Source organism: Macaca thibetana, chromosome 19, assembly GCF_024542745.1.
Source record: "Macaca thibetana thibetana isolate TM-01 chromosome 19, ASM2454274v1, whole genome shotgun sequence".
NCBI classification, from domain to species: domain Eukaryota; kingdom Metazoa; phylum Chordata; class Mammalia; order Primates; family Cercopithecidae; genus Macaca; species Macaca thibetana.
Genome location: NC_065596.1, coordinates 20,918,517 through 20,945,871, shown reverse-complemented (window position 1 = coordinate 20,945,871; position 27,355 = coordinate 20,918,517). Strand labels below are relative to the sequence as shown.

At 53.8% G+C, this 27,355-nt stretch overlaps 2 protein-coding genes across 7 annotated transcripts in view; one reads left to right on the top strand and one right to left on the bottom strand.

Annotated features, from left to right (window-relative positions):
* The window catches only part of TLE5 (TLE family member 5, transcriptional modulator), a 392,013-nt gene that overhangs the window by 208,910 nt on the left and 155,748 nt on the right, over positions 1 to 27,355 (bottom strand). The window lies entirely within an intron of this gene.
* The window catches only part of CELF5 (CUGBP Elav-like family member 5), a 77,618-nt gene that overhangs the window by 36,047 nt on the left and 14,216 nt on the right, over positions 1 to 27,355 (top strand). For all 6 annotated transcript variants that reach the window (XR_007721588.1, XM_050770482.1, XM_050770484.1 and 3 more), the window contains exons 3-8: positions 16,975 to 17,026; positions 18,892 to 19,020; positions 21,263 to 21,342; positions 24,465 to 24,611; positions 25,727 to 25,868; positions 25,952 to 26,098. Coding sequence is in view for 5 of the 6 variants with exons in the window: in XM_050770482.1 (XP_050626439.1) it covers positions 16,975 to 17,026; positions 18,892 to 19,020; positions 21,263 to 21,342; positions 24,465 to 24,611; positions 25,727 to 25,868; positions 25,952 to 26,098 (697 nt within the window). In the remaining variant the exon portion in view is untranslated. The remainder of the gene's footprint in view (positions 1 to 16,974; positions 17,027 to 18,891; positions 19,021 to 21,262; positions 21,343 to 24,464; positions 24,612 to 25,726; positions 25,869 to 25,951; positions 26,099 to 27,355) is intronic.

Sequence of the window (27,355 nt, the reverse complement as noted above, 5' to 3'; positions counted from 1 at the left end):
TGGGTTTTATATATATATATTTTATATATAATACGTATTAAATTACATATATTATATATTATATATAATGTATTATATATTATATGTATAATATAATATATATTTATTTTTTATTTTTTTAGAGACAGAGTATTGCTCTGTCGCCCAGGCTGGAGTGCAGTGTTGCAATCATAGCTTTTTGCAGCCTCGACCTCCTAGACTGAAGCAATCTTCCTGCCTCAGCCTCCTGAGTAGCTAGGACTACAGGCATACGCTACCCTGCCTGGCTAATTTTTTATTTTTTGTAGAGATGGAGTCTCACTATGTTGCCCAGACTGGTCTTGAACTCCTGGGCTTAAGCGATCCTCCTGCCTTGGCCTCCCAAAGCGCTGGGACTGCAGACATGAGCCACTGTGATCAGTCTGGATTTATCTTTTGGGGAGCCACCATCAAACTCACTCCAGGGGTGACCACAGAACCAATGGCCAAATGTCAGGGTGACCCAGGGACAGCACCCTGAGGGAGAAGCAGGCAGTCTGTGTGGACGATTTAGTGAAGGGCGGACAGGATGGCTTCTTGAAGGAGGATGGAAGGATTTTGACAGATGGAGGTGGAGATGGGGGTGGGTGGGGACAAAACTTACCAAGATTTGGAGGCCAGAACATGCCCAGCGTGCTGTTGAGTGGGAACTCATGGGAGCCTCTGTCAACTAATGATGGAGGTTAGGTTAGGTAAGGAGGGATCTCAACCGGGGCGATCCTGCCCCTGCCCCAGGACACTGGCTGCTGTCCGTGGACATCTGTGATTGTCACAACTTGGGGAGCACGACTTGGGGAGGGGATGAACCTGCCATGGAGTGGGTGGAGGCCAGGGACCCTACTCAGCACCCTGCAGTGCCCAGGACGGCCCCACCCCAGAAAGCAATTCAGCCGCAATGTCCACAGTGCCCAGGGGATAGATACTGTGTTCATTACTTTGGGGAGAAAGTTGACTCCTCTCCCTGCTCACATCAGACACCAGAATAAGCTCCCAATGGATAGAAACCAGGAGGACCCCAGCTCCTGGAACTCACCTCCTCTCTCCCTCCCCACTCAGGGTGCAGATTTTTTTTTTTTTTTTTTTGAGACAGAGTCTCGCTCTGTTGCCCAGGCTGGAGTGCAGTGGCCGAATCTCGGCTCACTGCAAGCTCCGCCTCCCAGGTTCCCGCCATTCTCCTGCCTCAGCCTCCCGAGTAGCTGGGACTACAGGCGCTGCCACCTTGCCCGGCTAGTTTTTTGTAGTTTTAGTAGAGACGGGGTTTCACTGTGTTCGCCAGGATGATCTCGATCTCCTGACTTCGTGATCCACCCGTCTCAGCCTCCCAAAGTGCTGGGATTACAAGCTTGAGCCACCGCACCCGGCCAGGGTGCAGATTTTAATCTGTGCAGCCTCCTGGGACCTCGGCAGGGGAGAGGGTCATGGGACACAGAGTTTCTTGGGGGTCCGTGGAATCCCCTAACCTGGGGAGGGGTCTCAATCAGGAGTGATCCAGCCCCCAGGGGACACTGGGCAATGTCTGGGGACATTTGTGGTTGTCACGACTTGGGGGTGCTCCTGGCATGGAGTGGGTGGAGGCCAGGGACGCTACTCAGCACCCTGCAGTGCCCAGGATGGCCCCACCCCAGAGAATGATCCGGCCCCAGTGTCCACAGTGCCTGGGTGGGAGAGACCTTGCCTAGGAAGATAAGAAGCAGGTGATGTTCTGGAACAGTGTTATCTAATAGAAACAGAATGTGAGCCACATATATAATTTAACATGTTCCAGAAGCAATATTTAAAAAGTAAAAAAGAAACAGGTGACATTAATTTTAATAATATATTTCTTTTGAACCCAATATATCCCATTTCTTATCATTTCAACATGCAGTCTCTCTCTCTATATATATATATTTCTTTATTTTTATTTATTTATTGAGACAGAGTCTCTCTCCATCACCCAGGCTGGAGTGCAGGGGCGTGATCTTGGCTCGTTGCAACCTCCACCTCCTGGGTTCAAGCAATTCTCCTGCCTCAGCCTCCCAAGTAGCTGGGATCACGGGTGCCCACCACCAAGCTCGGCTAATTTTTGTGTTTTTAGTAGAGATGGGGTTTCGCCATCTTGACCAGGCTGGTCTCGAACTCCTGACCTCAAGTGATTCTTCCGGCCTCAAATGATCCTCCTGCGCCTCAGCCTCCCAAAGTGCTGGGATTACAGGTCCCAAAGTTCTGGGATTACAGGCGTAAGTCATCAAAGACTGGCTAAATATATATGTATTTTATTTTATTTTATTTTATTTTATTTTTAGACATAGGGTCTTGCTCTGTTGCCCAGGCTGGAGTACGGTGGCATGATCATGGCTCACTGCAGCCTCAAACTCCCGGGCTCAAGCAATTCTCCTGCCGCAGCTTCCCAAGTAGCTGGGACCACAGGTATGTGCCACCACACCTGGCTAATTTTTAATTTTTTTGTTGAGATAAGGTCTTGCTACATTGTCCAGGCTGGTCTCGAATTCTGGGGCTCAAGCAATCCTCCTGCCTCAGCCTCCGAAGTGTTGGGACCACAGGTGTGAGCCACTATGCCTGGCCATGATTCTACCTTTTCGTCAATTTTATAAAATGCGCATATAGATCAAGGGTTGCTGATAGAAATTAAATGTCCAGGGTGCAGTGGCTCATGCCTATAATCCCAGCACTTTGGGAGGGTGAGGCAGGCGGATCATGAGGTCAGGAGTTCAAGACCAGCCTGGCCAACATGATGAAACCCCATGTCTACTGAAAATACAAAAATTAACTGAGTATGGTGGTGGCGTGCCTATAATCCCAGCTATTCGGGAGGCTGAGGCAGGAGAATTGCTTGAACCTGGGAGGCAGAGGTTGCAGTGAGCAGAGATCGTGCCACTGCACTCCAGCCTGGGTGACAAAGAGAGACGCCATCTCGGGGGGAAAAAAAAAAAAAGAAATTAAATGTCCAAATCTGTGAGAGAACAATATACACCAGATTTTCAACATTTAGTATGGAAAAATTGGATGTGAAATAGCTCATTAATAATTTTCAAGACCAGGTGTGGTGGTTCTCACACCTGTAATCCCAGTGTTTTGGGAGGCTGAGGCAGGAGGATTGCTTGAGCCCAGGAGTTCCAGACCCACTTGGTTAACATAGAGAGACTCCATCTCTACAAAAAATTTTAAAAACTACCTGGGCATGGTGGCGTGTACCTGTAGTCCCAACTACTTGGGAGGCTGAGACAGGAGGATCACTTGAGCCCACGAGGTTGAGGCTATAGTGAGCTAGGATTGCACCACTGTACTCTAGCCTGGGCAATGCAGTGAGACCCTGTTTCAAACAAAAACAAACAAAAACAAAAACAGGAGGGGCCCAGAATGGACTGAAGTTTGCTGAAGGCTGTTCTAGACCAGCGCTATCCATGGAACGTTTGCAATGGTGGATACATTCTCTGCCTTTGCTGTGCGGTGTGCTGATTACTAGCTCCGTGTGGCTGCTGAGCCTTTGACCTGGGACAAGTGTGACTCAGAAACTTATTTATTTATTTATTTATTTATTTTATATATATATATATATATATATTTTTTTTTTTTTTTTTTGAGACGGAGTCTGGCTCTGTCACCCAGGCTGGAGTGCAGTGGCGCGATCTCGGCTCACTGCAAGCTCCGCCTCCCGGGTTTACGCCATTCTCCTGCCTCAGCCTCCCGAGTAGCTGGGACTACAGGCGCCCGCCACCTCGCCCAGCTAGTTTTTTGTATTTTTTAGTAGAGACGGGGTTTCACCGTGTTAGCCAGGATGGTCTCGATCTCCTGACCTCGTGATCCGCATGTCTCGGCCTCCCAAAGTGCTGGGATTACAGGCTTGAGCCACCGCGCCCGGCCAATTTATATATATATATATATATATATATATATATATATATATATATATATTTTTTTTTTTTTTTTTTTTTTTTTTTTGAGACGGAGTCTTGCTCTGTCACCCAGGCTGGAGTGCATTGGCCGGATCTCAGCTCACTGCAAGCTCCGCCTCCTGGGTTTACGCCATTCTCCTGCCTCAGCCTCCCGAGTAGCTGCGACTACAGGCACCCGCCACCGCGCCCGGCTAGTTTTTTTTATTTTTAGTAGAGACGGGGTTTCACCGTGTTAGCCAGGATGGTCTCGATCTCCTGACCTCGTGATCCGCCCGCCTCAGCCTCCCAAAGTGCTGGGATTACAGGCTTGAGCCACCGCGCCCGGCCTATTTATTATATTTTTGAGACAGAGTCTCGCTCTGTACCCCAGGCTGGAGTGCACTGGTGCGATCTTGGCTCACTGCAACGTCCGCCTCCTGGGTTCAAGAAATCCTCTGCCTCAGCCTTCTGAGTAGCTGGGATTACAGGTGTGCACCCACGCCCGGCTAATTTTTGTATTTTTAGTGGAGATGGCATTTCACCATGTTGATCAGGCTGGTCTCAAACTCCTGACCTCAGGTGATCTGCCCATCTTGGCCTCCCAAGGTGCTGGGATTACAGGCATGAGCCACCATGCCTGGCCAAGAAACTGATTTTTAATGTTACTTAGTTTTAGTAAATTGAAATTTAAACCTAAACTACCACATGTGGCTAATGGTTACAGTATTGGACAGTGTAATCCAGCATGTTCTAGACCAGGTGTCAGCTGTTGGGCTACACAGCACAGATCCAGAGTGTTCTAGACTGCAGCCCAGCTACCATATGGGATGTAGACTGTTCTAGACCAGAGAGGTCAACTACTGTATCATGGACAGCAATAGGTCTAGAATATTCTAGACCCACGGTCTGTGTCATATCTGACAGCACAGATCTGGAGTCTAGAATCTAAAGCAAGAGAAAGGCAAGATTTAAATTTACACTTAAGGGCCAGGCACAGTGGCTCACACCTGTAATCCCAGCACTTTAGGAGGCCAAGATGGAGCGGATCACCTGAGGTCAGGAGTTCAAAACCAGCCTGGCCAACATGATGAAACCCATCTCTACTAAAAATACAAAAATTAGCCAGGCATGGTGGCACATGCCTGTAATCCCAGCTACTTGGGAGGCTGAGACAGGAGAATCACTCTAACCCAGGAGGTGGAGGTTGCAGTGAGCTGAGATCACGCCATTGCACTCCAGCCTGGGTGACAGAGCGAGACTCTGTCTCAAAAATTTTGTTTTAATTAAAAAAATAAATAAATCTGTGGCTCACGCCTGTGATCCCAGCACTTTGGGAGGCCAAGGTGGGCAGATAACTTAAGGTCAGGAGTTCAAGACCGGTCTGGCCAACATGGTGAAACCCCGTCTCTACTAAACACACAAAAAATTAGCTGGGCATGGTGGCAGGCGCCTATAATCCCAGCTACTTGGGAGGCTGAGGCACGACACTGGCTTGGATCCGGGAGGCGGAGGTTGTGGTGAGCTGAGATTGCACCATTGTACTCCAGCCTGGGCGACAGAGCCAGACTCTGTCTCAAAAAATTTTTTTTTAAATAAATAAATTGGCCAGGCGCAGCGGCTCACGCCTGTAATCCCAGTACTTTGGGAGGCCGAGATGGGAGGATCACGAGGTCAGGAGATTGAGACCATCCTGGCTAACACGGTGAAACGCCATCTCTACTAAAAATACAAAAAAATTAACCAGGCATGGTGGTGGGCGCCTGTAATCTCAGCTACTCGGGAGGCTGAGGCGGGAGAATGGCGTGAACCCGGGAGGCGGAGCTTGCAGTGAGCTGAGATCGCGCCACTGCACTCCAGCCTGGGCGACAGAGCGAGACTGTGTCTCAAAAAATAAATAAAATAAAATAAAATAAAATAAAATAAATAAATGTACAGTTAAGCCACTACATTGATACATCCAATGAGAAATCCAGTTATTTGTCTATATCCATAATATATCACATGCTCTATGTTACTTCACATAAGGCCCTGCGATAACACAAAAATGGGAGATACAGCAAGCCTGTTCACGAGGGGGAAAATGGGCACAGACACGCAGGGTCACAGTACATCCACATTGTGGGGTTTGAGGTCTCTCTTCAATGGCAGCTCAGGGGTGGCAGGTGGGATCTTAAGCAATGTCCTTCTCTGTCTGGGCCTCAGTTTCCCCAGCTTTCAATAAGAGGCATGGGATAGACATTGTCGTAATTCCCCAGCACAGCTGGATGACCTCACCTCGCTGCCATGTCAGCCTGGGAGGCTGCGGCTGCTGCTAGCCCCATTGGAAAGAGGGGAGACCAGACTTTGGGAGGCTGAGGCGGGCGGATCATGAGGTCAGGAGATCGAGACCATCCTGGCTAACACGGTGAAACCCCGTCTCTACTAAAAATATAAAAAACTAGCCGGGCGAGGTGGCAGGCGCCTGTAGTCCCAGCTACTTGGGAGGCTGAGGCAGGAGAATGGCGAGAACCCGGGAGGCGGAGCTTGCAGTGAGCCAAGATCGTGCCACTGCACTCCAGCCTGGGCGACAGAGCGAGACTCCATCTAAAAAAAAAAAAAAAAAAAAAGAAGAAGAAGAGAAAGGGGAGACCAGGCTGGGCGTGGTGGCTTACGCCTGTAATCCCAGCACTTTGGGAGGCAGAGGTGGGATTACCTAAGGTCAGGAGTTCGAGACCAGGCTGACCAACATGGTGAAACCCCATCACTACTCAAAATACAAACAGTTAGCCAGGCATGGTGTCGTGTGCCTGTAATCCCAGCTACTTGGGAGGCTGAGGCACAAGAATCACTTGAACCCAGGAGACGGAGCTTGCAGTGAGCCGAGATTGCGCCACTGCACTCCAACTTGGGCGACAGAGAAAGACTCTATCTCAAAAAAAAAAAAAAAAAAAAAAAGTGAAACAAGAAGGCACACATAAAAGATGACAGACTATTATCCCATTTATGTTAGGTTAAATGGAAAACAGGCAAAGAAAAAAAGAAAGAAAAAAAAAACCACACCTAGTGCTTTAGGGACATATTTATAAATGGCAAAACCATGGAGAATTTTGTTTTTTTCAGACGGGGTGTCACTGTGTCACCCAGGCTGGTCTCGAGCTCCTGGGTTCAAGTGATCCTCCTGCCTCAGCCTGCTGAGTAGCTGGAATTTCAAGGGCACACCACCGTGCCCAGTAAAACCATGAAGAAAAGCAAAGGCATGTTACCGACAACCAGACAGTGCCTCCTTCAGCAGAAAGGAAAGGGTTGGGCTTAGTAGCATGGCATGGGGTGGATTCCAGAGGACCAGCTGAGTAGTGGTAATGAGGGTATTTGTTTTGTCAGTATTTGTGTTCCATGCACTTTTCTGTAAGTGTGTAGTACTTTTATTTATTGTTTATTTATTTATTTTCTTTCTTTCTTTCTTTTTTTTTTTTTTTTTGAGATGGAGTCTTGCTCTGTCGCCCAGGCTGGAGTGCAGTGGCGCGATCTCAGCTCACGGCAAGCTCCGTCTCCCTGGGTTCACGCCATTCTCCTGCCTCAGCCTCCCGAGTAGCTGGCACTACAGGCACCCACTACCACGCCCGGCTAATGTTTTTGTATTTTCAGTAGAGACGGGGTTTCACCATGTTAGCCAGGATGGTCTCGAGCTCCTGACCTCATGATTTGCCCGTCTCGGCCTGCCAAAGTGCTGGGATTACAGGTGTGAACCACCGTTCCCGGCCTTTTGAGACAGAGTCTCACTCTGTCGCCCAGGCTGGAGTGCAGTGGCACGGTCTCGGCTCACTGCAACCTCTGCCTCCCTGATTCAAAATCTCGTGCCTTTGCCTCCCAAGTAGCTGGCATTATAGGCGTCTGCCACCACACCCAGCTAATTTTTTGTATTTTTAGTAGAGAGAGGGTTTCACCATGTTAGCGAGGCTGGTCTCGAACTCCTGACCTCAAGTGATCTGCCTGCCTCGTCCTCCCAAAGTGCTGGGGTTACAGGCACGAGATACTGGACCTGGCCTGTTTCACTTAATATAATGATGATGAGATTCAGGTATGGAAGGCCAGGCATGGTGGCTCACATGTAATCCCGGCACTTTGGGAGGCTGAGACCAGAGGATCGCTTGAGCCCAGGAGTTCGAGACCAGCCTGGGCAACATAGCAAGACCCTGTCTCTACAAAAAATAAGAAAACTAGCCAGGCGTGGTGGCTTGTGCCTGGAGTCCTAGCTACTGAGGAGGCGGACGTGGGAGGAGCATTTGAGCCCAGGAGGTTGAGGCTGCAGTGAGCTATTGATGCAGAGAAGACAAGGGCTTAGCCTGGGTGGGTTCTTGACTTCACCCAGGAAAGAATTCAAGGGCAAGCCGGTGGTGTTAGCAGCTTTTATTGCAGTGGCAGTGTAAATAGAGGTGGAGGTCATGGTCTCTGCAGACCAGGACCACCCCATGGGCAGTGAGCCCAGAGCAGCAGTTCAGAAGCAGTTCTGCAGGTGTATTTGTACCCACTTGGTTTTGTTTTTTGTTTATTTTTTGAGACAGAGTCTCGCTTTTATTTTGAGACAGTATCTTCAGACACTCCCACCCGTGCCATGACGGTTTACAAATGCCATGTCAATGTCAGGAAATTATCCTAAAAGTGGAGGACCCTTCAGCTCCAGGAACTGCCCACCCCTTTTCCAGAAAGCTCATGAATAATCCATCCCTAGTTTAGCATATGATCAAGGAGTAACCGTAAAAATAGCCAACAAGCAGCCCAGGTGGCTGCTTTATGCAGTAGCCATTCTTTATTACTTTCTTTTCTTTTCTTTTTCTTTTTCTTTTTTTTTTTTTTTTTTTGAGATGGAGTCTCACTCTGTCACCCAGGCTGGAGTGCAGTGGCACAATCTCAGCTCACTGCAACCTCTGCCTTCTGGGTTCAAGTGATTCTCCTGCCTCAGCCTCCCGAGTAGCTGGGGTTACAGGTGCGCACCACCACGCCCAGCTAATTTTTGTATTTTTAGTAGAGACGGGGTTTCACTATGTTGGTAAGGCTGGTCTTGAACTCCTGACCTGAGGTGATCTGTCCATCTTGGCCTCTGAAAGTGCTGGAATTACAGGCGTAAGCATACCACGCCCAACCCCCACTTTTAATTACATTTAAATTAAGGGGCAGATTATGCAGAAATTTCTGAGAAAAGAGTGGGAAGTGTCAGGTCATTGGGTCATTGCCATGGAAAGGGTGGTACCATCTAGGTGTTGCCGTGGCAACAGTAAACTGACATGGCACCCTGGTGGGCGTGTCTCAGGGAGAGCTGCTTCGACTCCATCCTGTTTTAGCTAGTCTTCAATTTGGTCCCGAATCTCAGCCCCGCCTCCTGAGTCGAGTCTCACCTCTTACCTCACTATGATCGCACCACTGCATTGCAGCCTGGGTGACAGAACAAGACCCAGTACAAAAAAAAAACAAAAAAAGAAGAAGAAGGAATCACGCGTGTTGCTGTGTGTGTCAGTGCCTTGGACTTTTTCACTGCTGTCTAGTATTCCGGGATGCAAATACATCATTTACTCATCTGTTCCCCTACTGGGAAACACTTGGGTTGTTTCCAGTGTCTGCTGAGACAAATACAGATCCTCAAGGGTGTTTCTTGGTGGACACACATCACATTTCTCTCTCCCCAGGATCATCAGCCTCTGTGTCGAACACCCACCTGCTTAGCAAAGGCAAGAACTGTAGGGTGTGCCACCTTTTCCCGGGAATGCCTGCAGAAATGGAGCCAGCCTTTCGGAATGAGAATGGGAGGCTGGTGAGGGGCAGATAGGGGCTGCTGGGGAGGAAGACCCCCTTGGCCTGCCAGCCACGTCTGAGCATGCTCGCTCATCTGAGCTCTTGCTGACGGCTGCTCTGCAGGGAGCTGGAGCACGAGGTTCGCCCCGTGCTGGAAAAGCCCACCCAGGCGGCTCACGTGCCTGCACACGCCCGCACGAGCACAGCCTGGGAGTCGGGGAGGAGCTGGGTCACATGAGACACCAAGACAACCACCGTCTTTCCTGTGCCCTGCTTCCCCCACCCAAAAAACACCTGCGTGTAAGAGTGAACCCTTCTGTCTCTTTATAAGCCAGGAGGTGAGTGACCCAGGTCATTTGCTAACTTTCTGCTTCTCCCCGCTCCTCCTGGCACAGGGGAGCCCCCCTGCCAACCGCCCGGCCTGATACCACCGCTTTCTGAAGCGAGGGCGGCCCCCCCCTTTCTGGTTCCCGCACGAGTGTGACAGCAGTGTCCGTGGGGGACGTAGTTTAATCAACTCTCAGCATTCTGGAATAGGATCCGGAATTGAATAACAGAATCCCAGAATAGATCCTGGAATGGACCGTGGGACCCTGGAATCGAGGCTCAGATTCCAGGGGAAGCTGGTGGCTGGGCCGTCACAGCCCCAGACACCACCTCCCATCCCCAAAGCCAGAGCCTGGGGTTCCTGGAGACGGACAGCCCCCCACACTGGGACAGTGCGGGGAGGGGCAGAGGGTCCAGCTTCTGTCTCTTGGCCAGTGAGGGAGAGACCAGGACCTTTAGGACTTTGCTGTCTCTTTCTTTCTTTTTTTTTTTTTTTTTGAGACGGAGTCTCGCTCTGCCGCCCAGGCTGGAGTGCAGTGGCCGGATCTCAGCTCACTGCAAGCTCCGCCTCCCGGGTTCACGCCATTCTCCTGCCTCAGCCTCCCAAGTAGCTGGGACTACAGGCGCCCGCCACCTCGCCCAGCTAGTTTTTTGTATTTTTTAGTAGAGACGGGGTTTCACCGTGTCAGCCAGGATGGTCTCGATCTCCTGACCTCGTGATCCTCCTGTCTCGGCCTCCCAAATCTCAAGACTGGGATTACAGTCTTGAGCCACCACGCCCAGCCTGCTGTCTCTTTCTTCACGAGTCTTGGTGGCTGTGGGACATCCCAGCACCCTCGGCCACCCCACTGCCCTTCTGATTGCCCTGGAAAGAGACAAATTTGTCCATCTGTGTGTCCTTCACTGCTCAGATGTGGCAGCTGCTTTGAGCAATGTTGCCTTCCCGAAACCCCTCTCTGTGCACACAGGGGTCATGGAAGTGGCCCCCTGGCAGGACCCCTACCTCCCATGCTTATCTCCCCACGGCAGGACTTGGCCCAGAGTCAAACCAAACCTGAGAATGGGCAAGGGGCTTTAAGATGCCCAGTGTCTGACAGTTTGACCTCCCTGGACCTCAGTTTCGTCATCTATAAAATGGGACCCTAGAAGTGGATGTTCGTTTTGTTTTGTTTTGTTTGAGATGGAGTCTCGCTCTGTCACCCAGGCTGCAGTGCAGTGGTTTGATCTCGGCTCCCTGCAACCTCCGCCTCCTGGGTTCAAGCAATTCTTCTGCCTCAGCCTTCCGAGTAGCTGGGATTACAGGCGTGTGCCACCACACCCAGCTACTTTTTGTAATTTTAGTAGAGATGGGGTTTTACCACGTTGGCCAGGCTGGTCTCGAACTCGTGACCTAAGCCGCCCGCCTCGGCCTCCCAAAGTGCTAAAGTGCTGGGATTACAGGTGTGAGCCACCGCGCCTGGCCCCTAGAAGTGTTTGGAGGACTCTGTAAGGTGAGGCCTGTCAGGTGCTGAGCGCAGAACCGGAGCTCGGCACATAGGCACAGAATAAATGAATGAATAATGAATAAATGAATGAATGATCCTGGGCACGTCAAGCTGCGAGACTCAGGGTGTCGTGTCATCTTTCTGGGCCTGTGCAGACACCAAATTGTAAGACACCGCCTGGCACCAGCTCTTGGGTGACTTCCCGTGCCAGGCACTGTGCCCGGCATGGTCTTGGCTGATGGTGATGGAGCCTGGGTTTTGCTTTCTGAGGAGTCTACAAACCTGTGTATCATTTCCACTGGACCCTGGGCTAAGGCTCTTGGTGGGGAAAGGAGGGTTACAAAGCCCAGTGCCCTTCTGCCCCTGCCTCCCACCGGAGCTCCCCCGAGTGAGGGGCAGTGTGTGTGTTTAGTGGGGAGGGGTCGTAATCAAGGTAACGCCTGGGCAAGGCAATGGAAGCAGATGGAGAGAGAGCACGGAAGACTTCAGGGAGGAGGTGGCGTTTGAGGGGCAAGGATGGGGTGCAGCGGGGGTGCGTTCTGTCACCAGCCATGTTCAGGGGGCCATGGCAGGAGGAGTGGGGAGGAATGACTGAGGCTGAGCGGCAAAGGGTCCTCAAATGCCAGGATGAAGGGCTCAGCCTCTACCCAGAGGGTAATAGGGAGCCATAGCAGCATTTAGAGCAGGGGAGGGGCTTGGCCTGGGTGTTTCAGAGAGGCTGGACTAGGGCCTAGGTGGGAGGGGAGGAAAGTGAATAGTGTCTGGAGCAGCGCAGACAAGGGGTCCACCTTCCTTCCTTCTCTCCACACCACTTAGAAATAACCCCTCTGGAGCCTCCCCTGAATCTCTCTCTCTCTTTTTTTTTTTTGAGATGGAGTTTCACTCTTGTTGCCCAGGTTGGAGTGCAATGGCGCAATCTTGGCTCACTGCACCCTCCGCCTCCTGGGTTCAAGTGATTCTCCTGTCTCAGCCTCCCAAGTAGCTAGGATTACAGGCATGCACTACCGTGCCCAGTTAATTTTTTTTTTTTTTTTTTTGTATTTTTAGTAGAGTCAGGGTTTCACCATGTTGGCCAGGGTGATCTCAAACTCCTGACCTCAGGTGATCCACCTGCCTCGACCTCTCAAACTGCTGGGATTCCAGGCGTGAGCCACCGCGCCCGGCCCCTCCTCTGAATCTCTCCTCTTCGAAAGGCACAACTTTGCAGATCCGGGAGACTCCTTGACTGCCCCAGCCTCACTGTGAGAGACTTTTGCAGTCATTCCCATTCCCCACCCCCCAAGGGGCCTCAGTTTCCCCATCTCTGGCATACCCAGGTCAGACAGAAAAGACCCTTTCTCAGTCACCCAGGTGAAGCCCATCCATGCCCACAGTGCCAAGACACTCCCCAGCCCACAGGATCCCTTGGTTGGAGGGATGTCTAGGTCCTTAGGGTACCTCTCCCTTCCCCCTCTCCCTTTTTTAGAGATAGGGTCTGGCGCTCTCGCCCACGCCGGAGTGAGTGGGAGCGATCATAGCTCACAGCAGCCTCAAACTTCTTGGGTTCAAGCGATCCTCCCTCCTTGGCCTCCCGACCTCTCCCTTCTTTCTGGTCTTGGTTTGCCCATCTGTAAAATGGAAATTCATGTTTTCATCTCATTAAGTTGTCTTAAGACTAAACGGGTCAGCAGATGTGGGTATTGCTCCAACAGGAAAAATTGTTTCCAACCGCTCCAAACTCCTACTCCTACTCCAAAATTCACTGTGAATTTTTCATCTTCAGTGCAGGCCCAGGATAGCCTTTGGCTCTTCACTCTCTGCTACCCTCGACTCTCCCAGCTCCAACCCTGACCCCATGGGAGAGTTTGTGTCTGGCTCTGTCTCCCCCTCCGCCAGGCTGGTGAAGGGTCCTTCCTGGAGTTCCAAAATTGAACTCAGCCTTGGGGGCCCCAGAACCAGAGAGGCATGGGGCACAGCAGGAATGTTGCTGAAGAAATGGAGAGGAAGGGAAGGGTCAGGGAAGGGACGCGGCAATGGGGAGCCAGAGAAGGTGGAGGAGGGAGGGAGTGCACTCGGCAGAGACCTCGGTGGGACAGATGGAGAGAGGGAGCCGGGAGGAGGTGGGCAGAGCCAGATGGACGGGCAGGGGCGACAGGAGGGGTGGGGTGTGGGGAGACCCAGATCCCCGCCTGGCACGCCTCCTCCCGGCTCGGGCGGGCAGCGCGGGCAGGGCCCGCTGGGCGTCGGGCGCAGGGCGCGCGGCGCGGGGCCCGAGCGTGCAGTGCGGCGGGTGCGCGCCTGTGCGCCCGGGGCGGCCGGGCGGGCGGGCGGCGGCACGTGGATGCCAGCCTGGCGCGCTTCTCCAGGCCGGTGGGTAAGGCGGGCGCCGGGCCGCGGTGGGGGGACTGCCGGGCCGCGGAGTTCGGCTTTAGAGTGGAGGCCTGGAGAGGAGGGGGCTACTCAGCTGGCTTCTCTGGACCAGACCAGGACCCCCTCTCCCCGGAGCTGACCCAGCGAGGGGGAAGGGACCTCCCATCCCAGTAGGAGGCAGAAGGTCCCAGGCTCTGTGGCGGGTGGGGGAGATGCGGAGCAGCTATACCAGCCCCCCAACCCCAGAAAAAGGTGGGGGTGGGAGGGTTCGGTGATGGGGGCAGCTTCTCTCCCCGCGGCCACCCCTCCCTCCCTCCCTCGTCCATCTCCAGAAGATTATATTTAAATATCTCTTTTGTGCAAGGCAGGAGCTGGGCTCGCCCCTAAGAGGCGGTTTCCATGGCAACAACAATTGCCAGCTTCCGTGTGGTGAATCAGCGTTGCCATGGCAACCCCATCCTCATCTGCCCAAGGTGCTGGGAGGGGGGAGGAGGTGAGGGCCAACGGAGGTGGGGTGGGAGGGGTGGGGGGAGCAGGAGTCTGGAGCTCCTGCAGGTGCCCCCCCATCTCTCTCTACCTCCCCTGGCACCCCCCTCCCAGCCCAGAAGCTGGTCCCATCTGGTTGAAACCATCTCCCTTCCTGCCTCCAGCCTAGCAGGGTGTGGTACCCAGGTGGAAAGGGCCCTGGTGTGTATGCATGGGGGACGTGGGGTGGGAAGGGGGTCCAGCTAGCTGGGTGGGGGAAGAGCATGGAAGTTTTCCTCTCCCAGGTGGTCAGCGTCCCCCTGAGGGTGCAGCTGGGTGGCAGGAAGGTTGGGCTGGGAGGATTGGGGGTACAGGATCAGGGAGGCAGGGGCCTCTCGGGTTCTGGGGCCCCAAAGGCCAAGTTCAAATTGAGGAAAGCATATGTGCCCTGAACATACACTCAGGAAGGAGGGTGTCAGAATGGGAGAGGGTCTTACAGAGGGGAGGGGACCCGGAGATGAGGAAGGGCCTCTGAAGCAGGAGGGGCTCAGAGAGAAGAGGGAAGCTGGGGGCGGGTGAGAGGTGGAAATCCAGAGGGGTCTCTGAGGAAGGGAGTGCAAAATGAGGGGTTGCTCAGAGTGGAAGAGTGGGCATGAAGCTGGGATGGATCTTAGAGAAGGGGTGAGATCACAAGGGACAGAGCTTAGTGGGGAGACTTTGGGGGTCCAAAGATGGGGAGGAGGCCTTATGTATGGGAGTGGGTGGACAGATCACTGAATCTGGAGGCCAGAAACTCTCACCCACTCACCATGACCTTACACTAATAACTTCTCTCTTAGGCAAATAACAGAAATCTCAATGTTGACATCTGTAGAATGGGGTGAAAATTGCACCTCTCTCTGAAACTTGTTGGGCAGCTATGCTGTGATTAGAAAACCTGGCATTTGGCCAGGCACGGTGGCTCAACCCTGTAATCCCAGCACTTTGGGAGACTCAGGAGGGCAGATCATGAAGTCGGCAGATCAAGACCATCCTGGTCAACATGATGAAACCCCATCTCTACTAAAAATACAAAAAAAAAAAAAAAAAAAAAAAAAAAAATAGCTGGGTGTGGCGGCACGTGCCTGTAGTCCCAGCTACTCAGGAGACTGAAGCAGGAGAATTGCTTGAACCCGGAAGGCGGAGGCTGCAGTGAGCCAAGATCGTGTCACTGCACTCCAGCCTGGCGACAGAGTGAGATTCCATATCAAAAAAAAAAAAAAAAAGAAAGGAAAACCTGGCACTTTTTCAAGTGCATTCTCTGCTGAAACTCAAAAGTCAGATGATTAGACAGAGCACTTTGGAACCCATAGGGCTCAGGGGATGTGGGGATCTATTTCAAGTTTTTCTGACTTGGAAGAAGGTCTGAGAGTAGCACTCATTCCCATTCCAGACGCCTTTCTCTGTTGGTGGAAGTTGGCTACTTCCTTCTGGCCCATTCTGTTCAGCAGGTTTCTCCAGTTCCTCCATGTGTCCTTCCCCATGTGGGGAGATGCCGTAGTCCCCTGTCTGGAGACAGACAGAGCAAGACATAGACACTTCCAGCCTGAGGGATAGGGAGGAAGGAGCCCAAAAGAGTGGGAAGAGTCCCTGCATGGGGGCTTTTAAGATGGGTTTTGAAGGTTGAGTAGGAGTTTGCCACAGACATCAGGTTGGGAGAAGGATTGTGTCCCAGGACCAGTGGAGATGCAAATGCCTCCCCAACTCTCACATCCCTGGAGCCTGTTCTCAAATATCCAAAATAGCTCATACCTAGGACTTGGTATGTTGTGAGAGTTGGTGCAAGGGAGAATTTTTTGTTTCATTAAATATCATTTTCAATGCCTGGGGTGTGGGACAAAAGTGTCTAGAACAATGAATCCAGACGGCAGGCTGGTCCACTCAGGTATGTCCCCACCCAAAGCTCCTGGGAGATGTGGCTAAATGTAGCTACTTTGGTGTATCAGTCAGCACTGCTGAGTAACAAACTACTCCAGTCTTTGTATTTGTTCTCGATTCTGCAAAGCTTGGTCTGGGCTCAGCTCGATGGTTCTTCTGTTGGTTCTCTTGGGGTCACTCAAGCAGCTGCAGTCAGCTGAGACTTGACTGGGCTTAGCTGGGTCAGGGTGGCCTCACTCCCATGTGCTGACTGTCAGAGAGGCCTCTGTCTCCATGAGGCCTCTCCTCCTCCTGGGCTTATCCACCTGGCAGTCTCAGGGTTCCAAGAGTGGAAGCTACAAGGTCTCTTGAGGCCTAGGCTCAGAACTCCCACAACTTAACTTCCACCACATTCTATGGGTCACAGCCAGTCACTTGGCCAAGTTCAGGTGCCAGGAGTGGGAAAATAGACTCTAGTTTTTGATGGTAGGAACTGCAAAGTCACATCATATAAAGGGACCGGAGGAACTGGGCCTATCACATTTGGGGAAGCAAGGAGGCTTCCTGGAGGAAGGAATATTGTTGGATTTTGAGGGCTAAGAGTTCGTCACACAGTTTCTGCTGTAGGCGGGACCAAGTGTCATTTGCTTTGACTGGGGTGTTAGTGGGGTGGTGGGGTGCTGAGGGCTGGTGGTGGGAGGTGGGCAGGGCTGTCCCACAGAGCTCAGGCAAAACCCCCGCCCACCACACCCCCACTCCTGAGCTTGACTTTCCCCTTCCCCCTCTCTCTGCAGATGGCGCGGCCAATCCAGGTGAAGCCTGCGGACAGCGAAAGCCGTGGAGGTAGTTGTCATCTCTCCGTGGCTGCCTGGCTGGGGGTTGGCGGAGGAATGGGAGAAGAAGGAAAATCTCTTCCTTCCTCTCTCCCCCAAAGGGGCAGTGGCCGAGGCCTGTGGATCTGGGACTGGTCTTCCTGCCCCAAAGCATGCAGCAGTCGCATGCCTGCTCACACACCCCTTGGTGGGGGGAGAGGCAGGTTCCAGAAAGCAGAAGGGGCTATGTCCATAGTTCCCAAGGGAGGATGCAGGGTCTAGCCAGGTCCAGCTGCCTTCCCCTGAGTTACAAATACCCCACTCCCTCCAGGGTACAATAATTGGGGGGCTTCAGACACACACGATGGGGGCCTGAAGGGCTGTGGATTGCTCTCTGGGGTCTCTGTTTGTGTGTGCATGCTTAAATGTGTGTGTATGAGTATGCACACCTGGCATGCCTGTGTGCAGATGTGTGTGAGTACGTGCACTTGTGCATTTGTGTTTCTGCAGCTGGTACACATAAGCACACCTGTGTGGTGTGTGGTGGGGATGCCTTCCTGCCTGTGTGCATGTGCGTGTGCCCAGCCGGTGCATGGGTGTGTTTGCACATATGTGCGTGACTGTTCTAGGCTGGGCATGTGGGCAGACATGCAGGCTGGGGTCAGTGGTGTCTGTGTGGGGCTGGACTTTGGTGTCAGGGCGTGCCCATGGCAGGGGCATACTCGGTTGTTCCCATGGGACCCAAAGCTAGTCATTCTTGGAAATTTGTATATTTCCTCTCCATCTCAAGCAGAGACTGAAAGAGGGCAGCCAGACTTAGTTGAGTGGAGGTGTGGGGCAGGAGTGTTAGGACGCCTAGGTATATGTAGGAGCCCAGTAAAGGCCCTCTGGGATGGGAGCCCCTTTCACACTCTCCACCCTGGCTGCCAGCGTGGGACAGGGAGTAGCGAGGTGGGGTCTGTATGTCTCCATCTTTGTCTCTATTTCTCTGTCTCTCTCTCTATCTCCCTCTGTATCTCTTTCTCCTTTGTATCTTCTCTGTCTCTTCATCCCTCTTATTCTCTCTCCGTCTCACACAGTCTCTCTCGCGTGTGCTCTCTCTGATCTGTCCCTCTCTCTCCCTGATTCTCAGTCTCTCTGCTGCTTTCTCTCTCTCCCTCCCAACCCCATGAGTGACAGCTGCCGAGAGCAGTTTCCATAGTAACCCAGCTCACCGTCCCTGGGAGATGAAGCCACCGCGTTCCCCATTACCAGGGAGCATGCAATTACCCAAGGGGGCAGAGCTCATACAGAAGAGGCTGGCCCAGCCCAGCCCCACCCGTCAGGGGGTCCAGCCTGCCAAGGCCCCTGGTCCTATGAGCACGTGAACCCTCCCTCTATTCCACAGATGGTGACTGCCTGGCCCCTCTTGATCCCGACAAAGTTGGGCAGGGGCCTCTGCTGGGCACCATGAAAGTGCGGGGATCATCAGTGCCCACCTCCGCCTGGCAGGTCCGGGGGGCAGACAGAAAGACAGACGGGACCCAGGCCCGGCGAGGCAGCTCCTAGTCCTAGTACTCGGTGCGGGCTCTCTGAGTGCACCAGAGGGAAAGGTCATCTCCGCCTGGAGGGGGAGCAGTGGAGCAGAGACCCCAGAAGACTGCAGGGAGGGCATTTCAGGCGGGGGCGCCGCCTGGGCAAACGCCCGGAGATGGGACCGTGCAGGGCCCGTGGGAGGGTGGAGAGATCCGGGGCAGGGAAAGGGCGCGGCTGGGTCCTCCCTCGCACGCGCAGAACCGGAGCCGGCAGGGCGCCGCGTCTTCCTGCCCTGCCGCCTCCACTCTGTTGGAGGGAGGGAGGAATCCCGGAGGCCCTCCCGGAGGCCGGGGACTCGGCTGAGGTGGGTGTCGCCGCCCACAGGGGACCGGAAGCTGTTCGTGGGGATGCTGAACAAGCAGCAGTCGGAGGAGGACGTGCTGCGGCTGTTCCAGCCCTTCGGGGTCATTGACGAGTGCACCGTGCTCCGGGGGCCTGACGGCAGCAGCAAAGGTGACTGGCGGGTGCCAGGTCGGGACTGCGAGAGGGGCGGGGCTAGCTCTGGGGGCGGGGCCTGTGGGGAGGGTGGGGCCTGCAGCATGGGGAGGAGCTGGCTCTGGGGCGGCACCCTGGGGAGGGGCGGGACTTCTCCAGGGGTGGAGTCTGTGGGTGAGGCTGCAGGGGCGGGGCCTTGGAGAGGGGCGGAATTGTAGGGGCGGGATCTGGGGAGGGGGTGGGGCTGCGGGGGGGGGAGGAGCTGGCTCTGAGGATGTAGCCCTGGAGAGGCCCGAGGCTTCTCCAGAGGTGAAGTCTGTGGGTGAGGCTGCAAAGGTGGGGTCTTGGGTAGGGGAGGGGCCATAGGGAGGAGTGAAATACCTAGGGTTAGGAAGGACTGGCTCCACGGGGAGGGGCCCTGTGAAGGGTCGGGGCTGAGCATGTAGGGGGTGGGGCTGGCCAGGTGGGGCGGGGCCAGGCCCATAGGAGGCTGGGGCTCGTGGGGAGGGGCTGGTTCACAGGGGTGGTGTGGAGCACAGACTAGTCCCGCTTGATCCTACCTGCATGCTCTGTCTGCATGCTGGCTCTGGGGACGGGTCCTGAAGAGGGGCGGGGCTGCTGTGGAGTGGGCGGAGATGCATAGGCGTGGCCTTGGGATGGGGCGGGGTCTTGGAGAAGGGCAAGACTTCTCCAGGGGCTGCCTGTGAGTAGGGATGCAGGGGCGTGGCCTTGTGTTGGGGCGGGGTCTGGGGGAGGGGCAGGGCTTCTCCCCAGACAGAGTTACCTGTGCCCTGTGGTCTCAGATTCCTCCACCTGACAGTTCGTAGAACTGTTTCCTCCTGGTTCTGTCTATATGATTTGTCCATATGACTGGCTGGTGGTCTCTGGTTGTGTCTGACTGTCTGGCTATCTTCCTGCCTGAGAGTCCAAATGATGGTGTCTGTCGGTCTCTGTCCACAGAGCTCATCATCTGGGACCGACTCCACTCTGGTCTTTCTTACCTCACTAGAACTGAATGTGTCCGATGGTTTCAGACCATTGCCTGGTTCTTCATTTTTAAAACTGAGGGCTGGGCGCTGTGGCTCACGCCTGTAATCCCAGCACTTTGGGAGGCTGAGGTGGGTAGATCACGAGGTCAGGAGTTCAAGACCAGCCTGGCCAAGATGGTGACACCCGTCTCTACAAAAAATACAAAAATTAGCTGGGCGTGGTGGCAGGCGCCTGTAATCCCGGTTACTCGGGAGGCTGATGCAGAGAACTGCTTGAACCCGGGAGGCAGAGGTTGCAGTGAGCTGAGATCACACCACTGCACTCTGGCCTAGGCAATGGAGCGAGACTCCAACTCAAAAAAAAAAAAATTGAGATGTCTTTCACATCCCACCATATTCACCCTTTTTAAAATGTACAATTAAGTGCTTTTTTTTTCTATTCATAAAGCCGTGTAACCATCACCACTATGTAATTCCAGAACATTCCACCCCTCCCCCCACAATATGGCTGGCCCTTCCATAGTACTCTACCAGTCTGGAGCCAGGTCCAGTGGCCTCTGTCTGTTCTATGGACTTCGTCCGTGGGACCGTGTTTGCATTCGCTTGTGTCTGGTGATCTCTGTGTATGTGACTGTCTGTCTGCATTAGCCTGTGTCTGGTGGTCTCTGGTGGTGGTCTGTCTGCTTGTGTGGCTCTGTCTGGGTCCGCTCAGGTCTGGCGGTTGATAATTTCCATCTGTCTGGCTGTGGTCAGAAGGGTCTGTCTGGACCTGCACGTATCTCTGTGGACTCTGCCCATAGGACAGTGTGTCCGGTGGTCTGTCAGTTTAACTCCGCATATCTGATCGTAATTATCTGGACCTTGGTCCCTGTCATTTGTTCTGATGGATGGGACCTCCTCCCTGATGGTTCCCAGCCTTGCACCGTCCATCTGGTTGTGTGCTTCACAAACTCTGTGACTGACTGTCTAATCCGCTACCTGGATGGCTGACTGACTTTCTGCTGGACTGAATGAAGAAATGGCGGGCTGGCTGGCTGTGTGGGTGACCGGCTCTTTGTCTAACTCTGTGGCTGTCTGTGCGATTCTCCTCCATTCTGACCCTTGATCTGGCTGATTGTCCAGCTTTCCGTCTGAGCAAATGGCTGGCTGTCTCTCTGTTATCAACTCTCTCTGTCTGCATGTGTCTGACACTGGCCATGTAGGTCTCTCTGTCCCCTCTCCTGTGGCCCCCACTCAGCCAGTCCCATCACCCTCTTCTTCTCTTGGAGCAGGCTGTGCTTTCGTGAAGTTCTCCTCCCACACGGAGGCGCAGGCGGCCATCCACGCCTTGCATGGGAGCCAGACCATGCCGGTGAGTTGGAGCTGCCCTTGGCCGTGGGGGTGGGCGTGGGAAAGGGGTGAGGGGACAGGGATGAAACAGGCCATATTCCTACCGTTGCTGTCACCCAGTAGCCCCGGCTGTCCTTCAGAGGGGGCACAGGTGGAGAAAGAGGCACAGTCCCCGGCTGTGGTCCCTGGAGTGGGTATATGCGTGTGAGTGTGTGCAGATGTGGAGGTGAGTATGCAAGCGAAGTGTATCCAAGCACACACATGGATGTATTACAAGTGTATACGTGTTGGTGAGTGTGCATGTTTGGGTGTGAGTGTGCCTGAGAAGGCATGCATGCGTGTGTGTGTGAGTGTGTGTTTGACTGTGTCATTACTACTAGGTGAGTGTTATGTGAGTGCTGTGTGCACGGGGGTTGTGTGTAAATATGTACGGATAAGTGTGCCATTGTGTGCTAGTGTAGAGATACTGGTGCATGTGCATGTGTGTATGTGAGTACACGTGTGTGTTTCTGTGTGTGTGAGCATGTGTGTATGCCTGGGCCATGGGGGAGGAAGCACATGTGTGTGCATCTGCAGGTGCATTTGCGGGCAGGTGTGTGTGTGTGTGTGTGTGTGCCTGAGTGTGAGTGAGTCAGTATTGTGGGTGATTGTGTATGTGTGTGAGTGTATGCAGGTCTGTTTGAGTATAGGTTGTGAGTGTGTGAGTGTGTATATGTGTACATGTAAGGATGTCCTAGAGGGGATGACACCTGGGTTGGATTTGCTGAGGCCAGGAGAGGCCCTAACAAGAAGAAAGGCTGGGAGGTAGCAACAGGTAGCCCAGAGGAGCCATAGAAGATGGGGCCGCAATGTGAGGATGAGAAGCCTGGACTTTCTCCTACGGCAGTGGGGAGTCACAGATGGTTTAGAGCAAGAGAGGAGATGGGCCAGGTCGGTTGCAGATATCCCTTTGCGGCCAATGTAGAGGATGGGCAGGGTGCAAGACTGGAGGCTGGGAGGCCAGGGAGGCGGCTAGGCCAAGGTCCAGCTGAGGGAGGAGGAGGCCTGAGCTGGGGCCTAGTGGACACGGAGGAGGGCTGATCAGAAAACAGACAGTAGGGTGAGAATGGATGGGGGGCATGTCGACTCAATGGTTGAGGGAGGGATGGGGATTGGGGACAGGTCCCAGCGTCTGCAGCAGTGAGAGGGTGGGGAGGACCAAGGAGGCATTGGGGACAGCCCTTCCCCTGAGGAAGGAGTCCCCAGGAGCCATCGTCCCTGCATACACATCTCCAAATCTGCTACAAGGAAGATAGGGCCTGAGGGGAACAAGCCTCCTCCCTCAGCTCTCAAAACCCAGGGGAGGGGCTTAGCTCAGCACAAGGGCAAGTGTTCCCAAGCTCATAGATGTCCCAGGGCAGGGCTGGTAGGCGTCTGGAGGAGTGAGTTCTCTATCAAAGGGGGCATGTCAGCGAAGACAGGGAGGCTACAGGGTGCATCCTGCTGGGAGCCAGCTCATCAGGGAGGAGCTGGTCGAAGGGGAAAATATTTTCCTTCTTGAGCCCGAAAATTGGGGTGTGAGCTGGTTTGTGGGGGGTGGGAATGGCCTCCTGAGCCCCTGACCCCAGGCCTCTCTCTCTCTCTTTTTTTTTTTTTTTTTTTTTGAGATGGAGTCTCGCTTTGTCACCCAGGTTGGAGTGCAGTGGTGCGATCTTGGCTCACTGAAACCTCCACCTCCTGGGTTCAAGTGATTCTCCTGCCTCAGCCTCCTAAGTAGCTGTGATTACAGCCATGTGCCACCAAGCCTGGCTAATTTTTGTATTTGTAGTAGAGACAGGGTTTCACTATGTTGGTCAGGCTGGTCTCAAACTCCTGACCTCAGGTGATCTGCCCACCTTGGCCTCCCAAAGTGCTGGGATTACAGGCATGAGCCACCGTGCCCGGCCACTGGGCTTCTCTTGACACTGATAACAGGACCTGTTGCAGCGTCCTGACTGCACAGACAGACACTCCCTTGCTCACCGCTGCTTCGACTGCCCAGGGCTGCCTGTTGGTGGATTTCAGCCCAGCACTGTGGCACCTGGACAGCCATGGGGTGGGACAGCAGTCACATGGGTTTCTATCTGTGCTTCAGCAAAGCAGGGCCCCCTGTCCCCACCAGTGGCTGCTGTTCGCTGTCCACTGGGTGGATGGGCTACAGGTTCATCTGCCTGCACAGGGCACAAAAATCCGGGTCTGGGGCTGGGCGTGATGGCTCACGCCGGTAATCCCAGCACTTTGGGAGGCCAAGGCAGGTGGATCACTTGAGGTCAGGAGTTCGAGACCAGCCTGGCCAACATAGTGAAACCCCGTCTCTACTAAAAATAAAAAAAATTAGCTGGGCGTGGTGGCAGGCGCCTGTAATCCCAGCTACTCGAGAGGCTGAGGCAGGAGAATCACTTGAACCTGGGAGGCGGAGGTTGCAGTAAGCAGAGATTGCGCCATTGCACTCCAGCCTGGGCAACAAGAGCGAAACTCTGTCTCAAAAAAAAAAAAAAAAAAAAAATCCGGGGCTGAGCTCCCTTGAACTCCCTGCTAGCTCCGGGGAACGGGGAACAGAGTCAGGATCATCTACTTATCCTGCGTCGTTCCTCTCGTGTGGCTGGAGTCTCACCTGTTCTCAGGTGTGGGTGAGAGTTGGAGGGTCACCCGTCTGTGCCCCAGTTGTTCCTCTCTGGAGATTGGAGTTTCAGGTGTGGAGTGACAATGGCAGGTTCGTCCACCTGAGCCCGCTGTTTTCCTTCGGAAACTGGTTTCTCGCCTGTTCTCAGGTGAGCTGAAGTTATAGGTGTCTCCATCTGTGCCTCCCTGTTCTTCTCCAGCGGCGGGATTCTCCATCTGTTTTGACCGTGTGGCTGACAGTCAGGGCCCCCACCTGTGCCCCATCACAGCCCCCTAGACCTGGGCGCTGCACCTGTGCAGATGCTGCTGGGTCCAGGATGCTGATCTCCACGCGGTCCTCGCTGTGGCCCTGGCTCCTGGGGCTGGGGGCCCGTGGACATGGCCGACAGCCACTGGCATTATGCCCCTCACCCAGGGGGCCTGAGCTAACGTGAATCCAGGGACCCCAGAGTCCTGGCTACCTCCCAGCCCGTTTCCCTCCCTGCTCGCCGTTGCCCCCTGCAGGGAGCCTCCTCCAGCCTGGTGGTCAAGTTCGCCGACACGGACAAGGAGCGGACGCTCAGACGCATGCAGCAGATGGTGGGCCAGCTGGGCATCCTGACGCCGTCCCTCACACTGCCCTTCAGCCCCTACAGTGCCTACGCCCAGGCTGTGAGTGATCCAGGGGTGGCTTTGGGGGTCCGGCTCCTTCTCTCTCCATCTCCGTCTACTCTCTGTCGGGGGCTCCTGCCTCTTGGCCCGTCTTCCGCCTCTCCCTCCATCTCCCTGACTCAGGGTCCTCTCCTGGCGTGGCTGAACCCCAACTCCAAATTGAGACTAAACTCAGACCGAGCTCCTGAATCCAGAAGACTGAGCCCTAATCTCACATTAACACCCAGTCTTGGACCGAGCCCCAGAACCTGGCTATGCCCCACATCTAAATTAGGCCCAATTCTGGCTGAACCTCCAAATCCAGACCGACCCCAAACTGAGACCTGACCTAACCGAGCTCCACCCTGGCTGAGACCTGATCCCAAGTTGAGCCCCAGCTCCTGACTGAACCCTGATCCCAGGCTGAGCCTCAGTTTCTTTTTTTTTTTTTTTTTTTTTTTGAGACAGAGTCTCGCTGTGTCTCCCAGGCTGGAGTGCAGTGGCGTGATCTCGGCTCACTGCAAGCTCCGCCTCCCGGGTTCACGCCATTCTCCCGCCTCAGCCTCCCAAGTAGCTGAGACTACAGGCGCCCGCCACCACGCCCGGCTAGTTTTTTGTATTTTTAGTAGAGAGGGGGTTTCACCATGTTAGCCAGGATAGTCTCGATCTCCTGACCTCGTGATCCACCCGCCTCGGCCTCCCAAAGTGCTGGGATTACAGGCTTGAGCCACCGCGCCCGGCCGAGCCTCAGTTTCTAACTAAACCCTCATCCTAGATGGAACCTTGATCTCAGTCTGAGCCTCACTTCCTAACAGCCTTGATCCTAGACTGAGCCTTGGTCCCAGGCTGAGCCTTACTTTCTAACTGAGCCCAGATCCTAGACTGAGCCTTGATCCCAGGCTGAGCCCCAACTCCTGACTAGATTGAGCCCTGATCTCAGCCCGACCCTCACTTCCTAACTGATCCCTGCTCCCAGGCTGAGCCTTGATCCCAGGTTGAGCTCCAATTCTGATCTCAGCCTGAGCCAAGATCCCCAGCCTGACCTCCTCACTAGTAACTGGGGGACCAAGCCTCCACTCATAAGCCATGATCTCGGGGGAGATGTCACCCCAACTATGACATCTCTTCACCCCCAGCTCATGCAACAGCAGACAACAGTCCTGTCCACCTCGGGCAGCTACCTGAGTCCCGGCGTGGCCTTCTCACCCTGTCACATCCAGCAGATAGGCGCCGTCAGCCTCAATGGGCTGCCTGCCACACCCATCGCTCCTGCCTCTGGTGAGCTTCCTCCAGGCGCCCAAGGATGGGTGGGTTGAGCCAGAGCCATACTGGCCTCCCCATGACCCTCTTCCACTCTGCAGGGCTGCACTCACCCCCGCTGCTGGGCACCACCGCCGTGCCTGGCCTCGTGGCTCCCATCACCAATGGCTTTGCAGGTGTCGTGCCCTTTCCAGGTGGGCACCCCGCCCTGGAAACCGTCTATGCCAATGGCCTTGTGCCCTACCCAGGTAACTTGGGGTGGTCCTCTGGGGTCTAGGAGAGTGGCGGGGAGTAGAGATGGTGTTTCCAGAACAAGTATGAGTACCTACATCACAGTGCCCAGGGAACAGAAGGGCAGGAAAAAGGGTGTCTTGGCTGAGCAGATAAGAGCTGTGAACATAGGAAGGGAGGCCGTGGCAGGGTAGCAACACATTAAAACGGTGCATCTGGATGTTTCTGGGCTTAAATTCCAGTTCAGTGACCCTGGATGGGCTCTTTATGTCCCTGAGCCTCAGTTTGCTTATCTGGGAAATGGGGCGGATAACATCAGTAGCCTCATGAGGTTGCATCGACAATTTAATCCGTGTGCAAAAGGCTTCACACAGGGTCTCACTCCGTCGCCCAGGCTGCAGTGCGGTCTCACAATCTTGGCTGACTGTAACCTCCGCTTCCCAGGTTCAAGTGATTCTCCTGCCTCAGCCTCCCAAGTAGCTGGGATTATAGGCGCGTGCCACCACACCTGGCTAATTTTTGTATTTTTAGTAGAGACGGGTTTTAACCATGTTGGCCTGGCTGGTCTCGAACTCCTGACCTCAGGTGATCCACCCACTGCTCCCAGCCCATACATCTTAATTATTCATCTGTATTATTTGGGGAGATATCAATGCCTGGATTCATTCATTTATTCATTCAATGCAGAATGAATGACCCACTTATTTGGGCTGCACCTGCTTTCATGAGGCACAGGTCCTTCCTTTCTCTATGCTACACATACAATTTTAGGGCAGACATCTTCCAACATCTAATTTATGTGAAGTAAGTTATCTGTCTTTCCACCATGTAGGAGAATTTGTTTCTAACTTTTTATTTTTTAATTATTTTTATTTATTTAGTTTTAAAGACAGTGTCTCACTATGTCATTCAGGCTGGAGTGCAGTGGCGTCATCACAGCTCACTGCAGCCTCCATCTCCGAGACTTAAGCAACCCTCCCACCTCAGCCTTCCTTGTAGCTGGGACTACAAACATGCACCATCACACTCGGCTAATTTTTAAATTTTTGTACCGACTGGATCTTGCTATGTTGCCCCGGCAGGTCTCAAATTCCTGGGCTCAAGCAATCCACCCACCTTGGCCTCCCAAAGTGCTGGGATTACAGGTGTGAGCCACTGCGACTGGCCTTAACATTTTATTTTGAAATGATTGGAGGTTCACAGGGAGTTACCAAAATACCACAGTGCAGTCCCAGGTACCCTTCACACAGCTTCCCTGATGCCAACAGCTTATC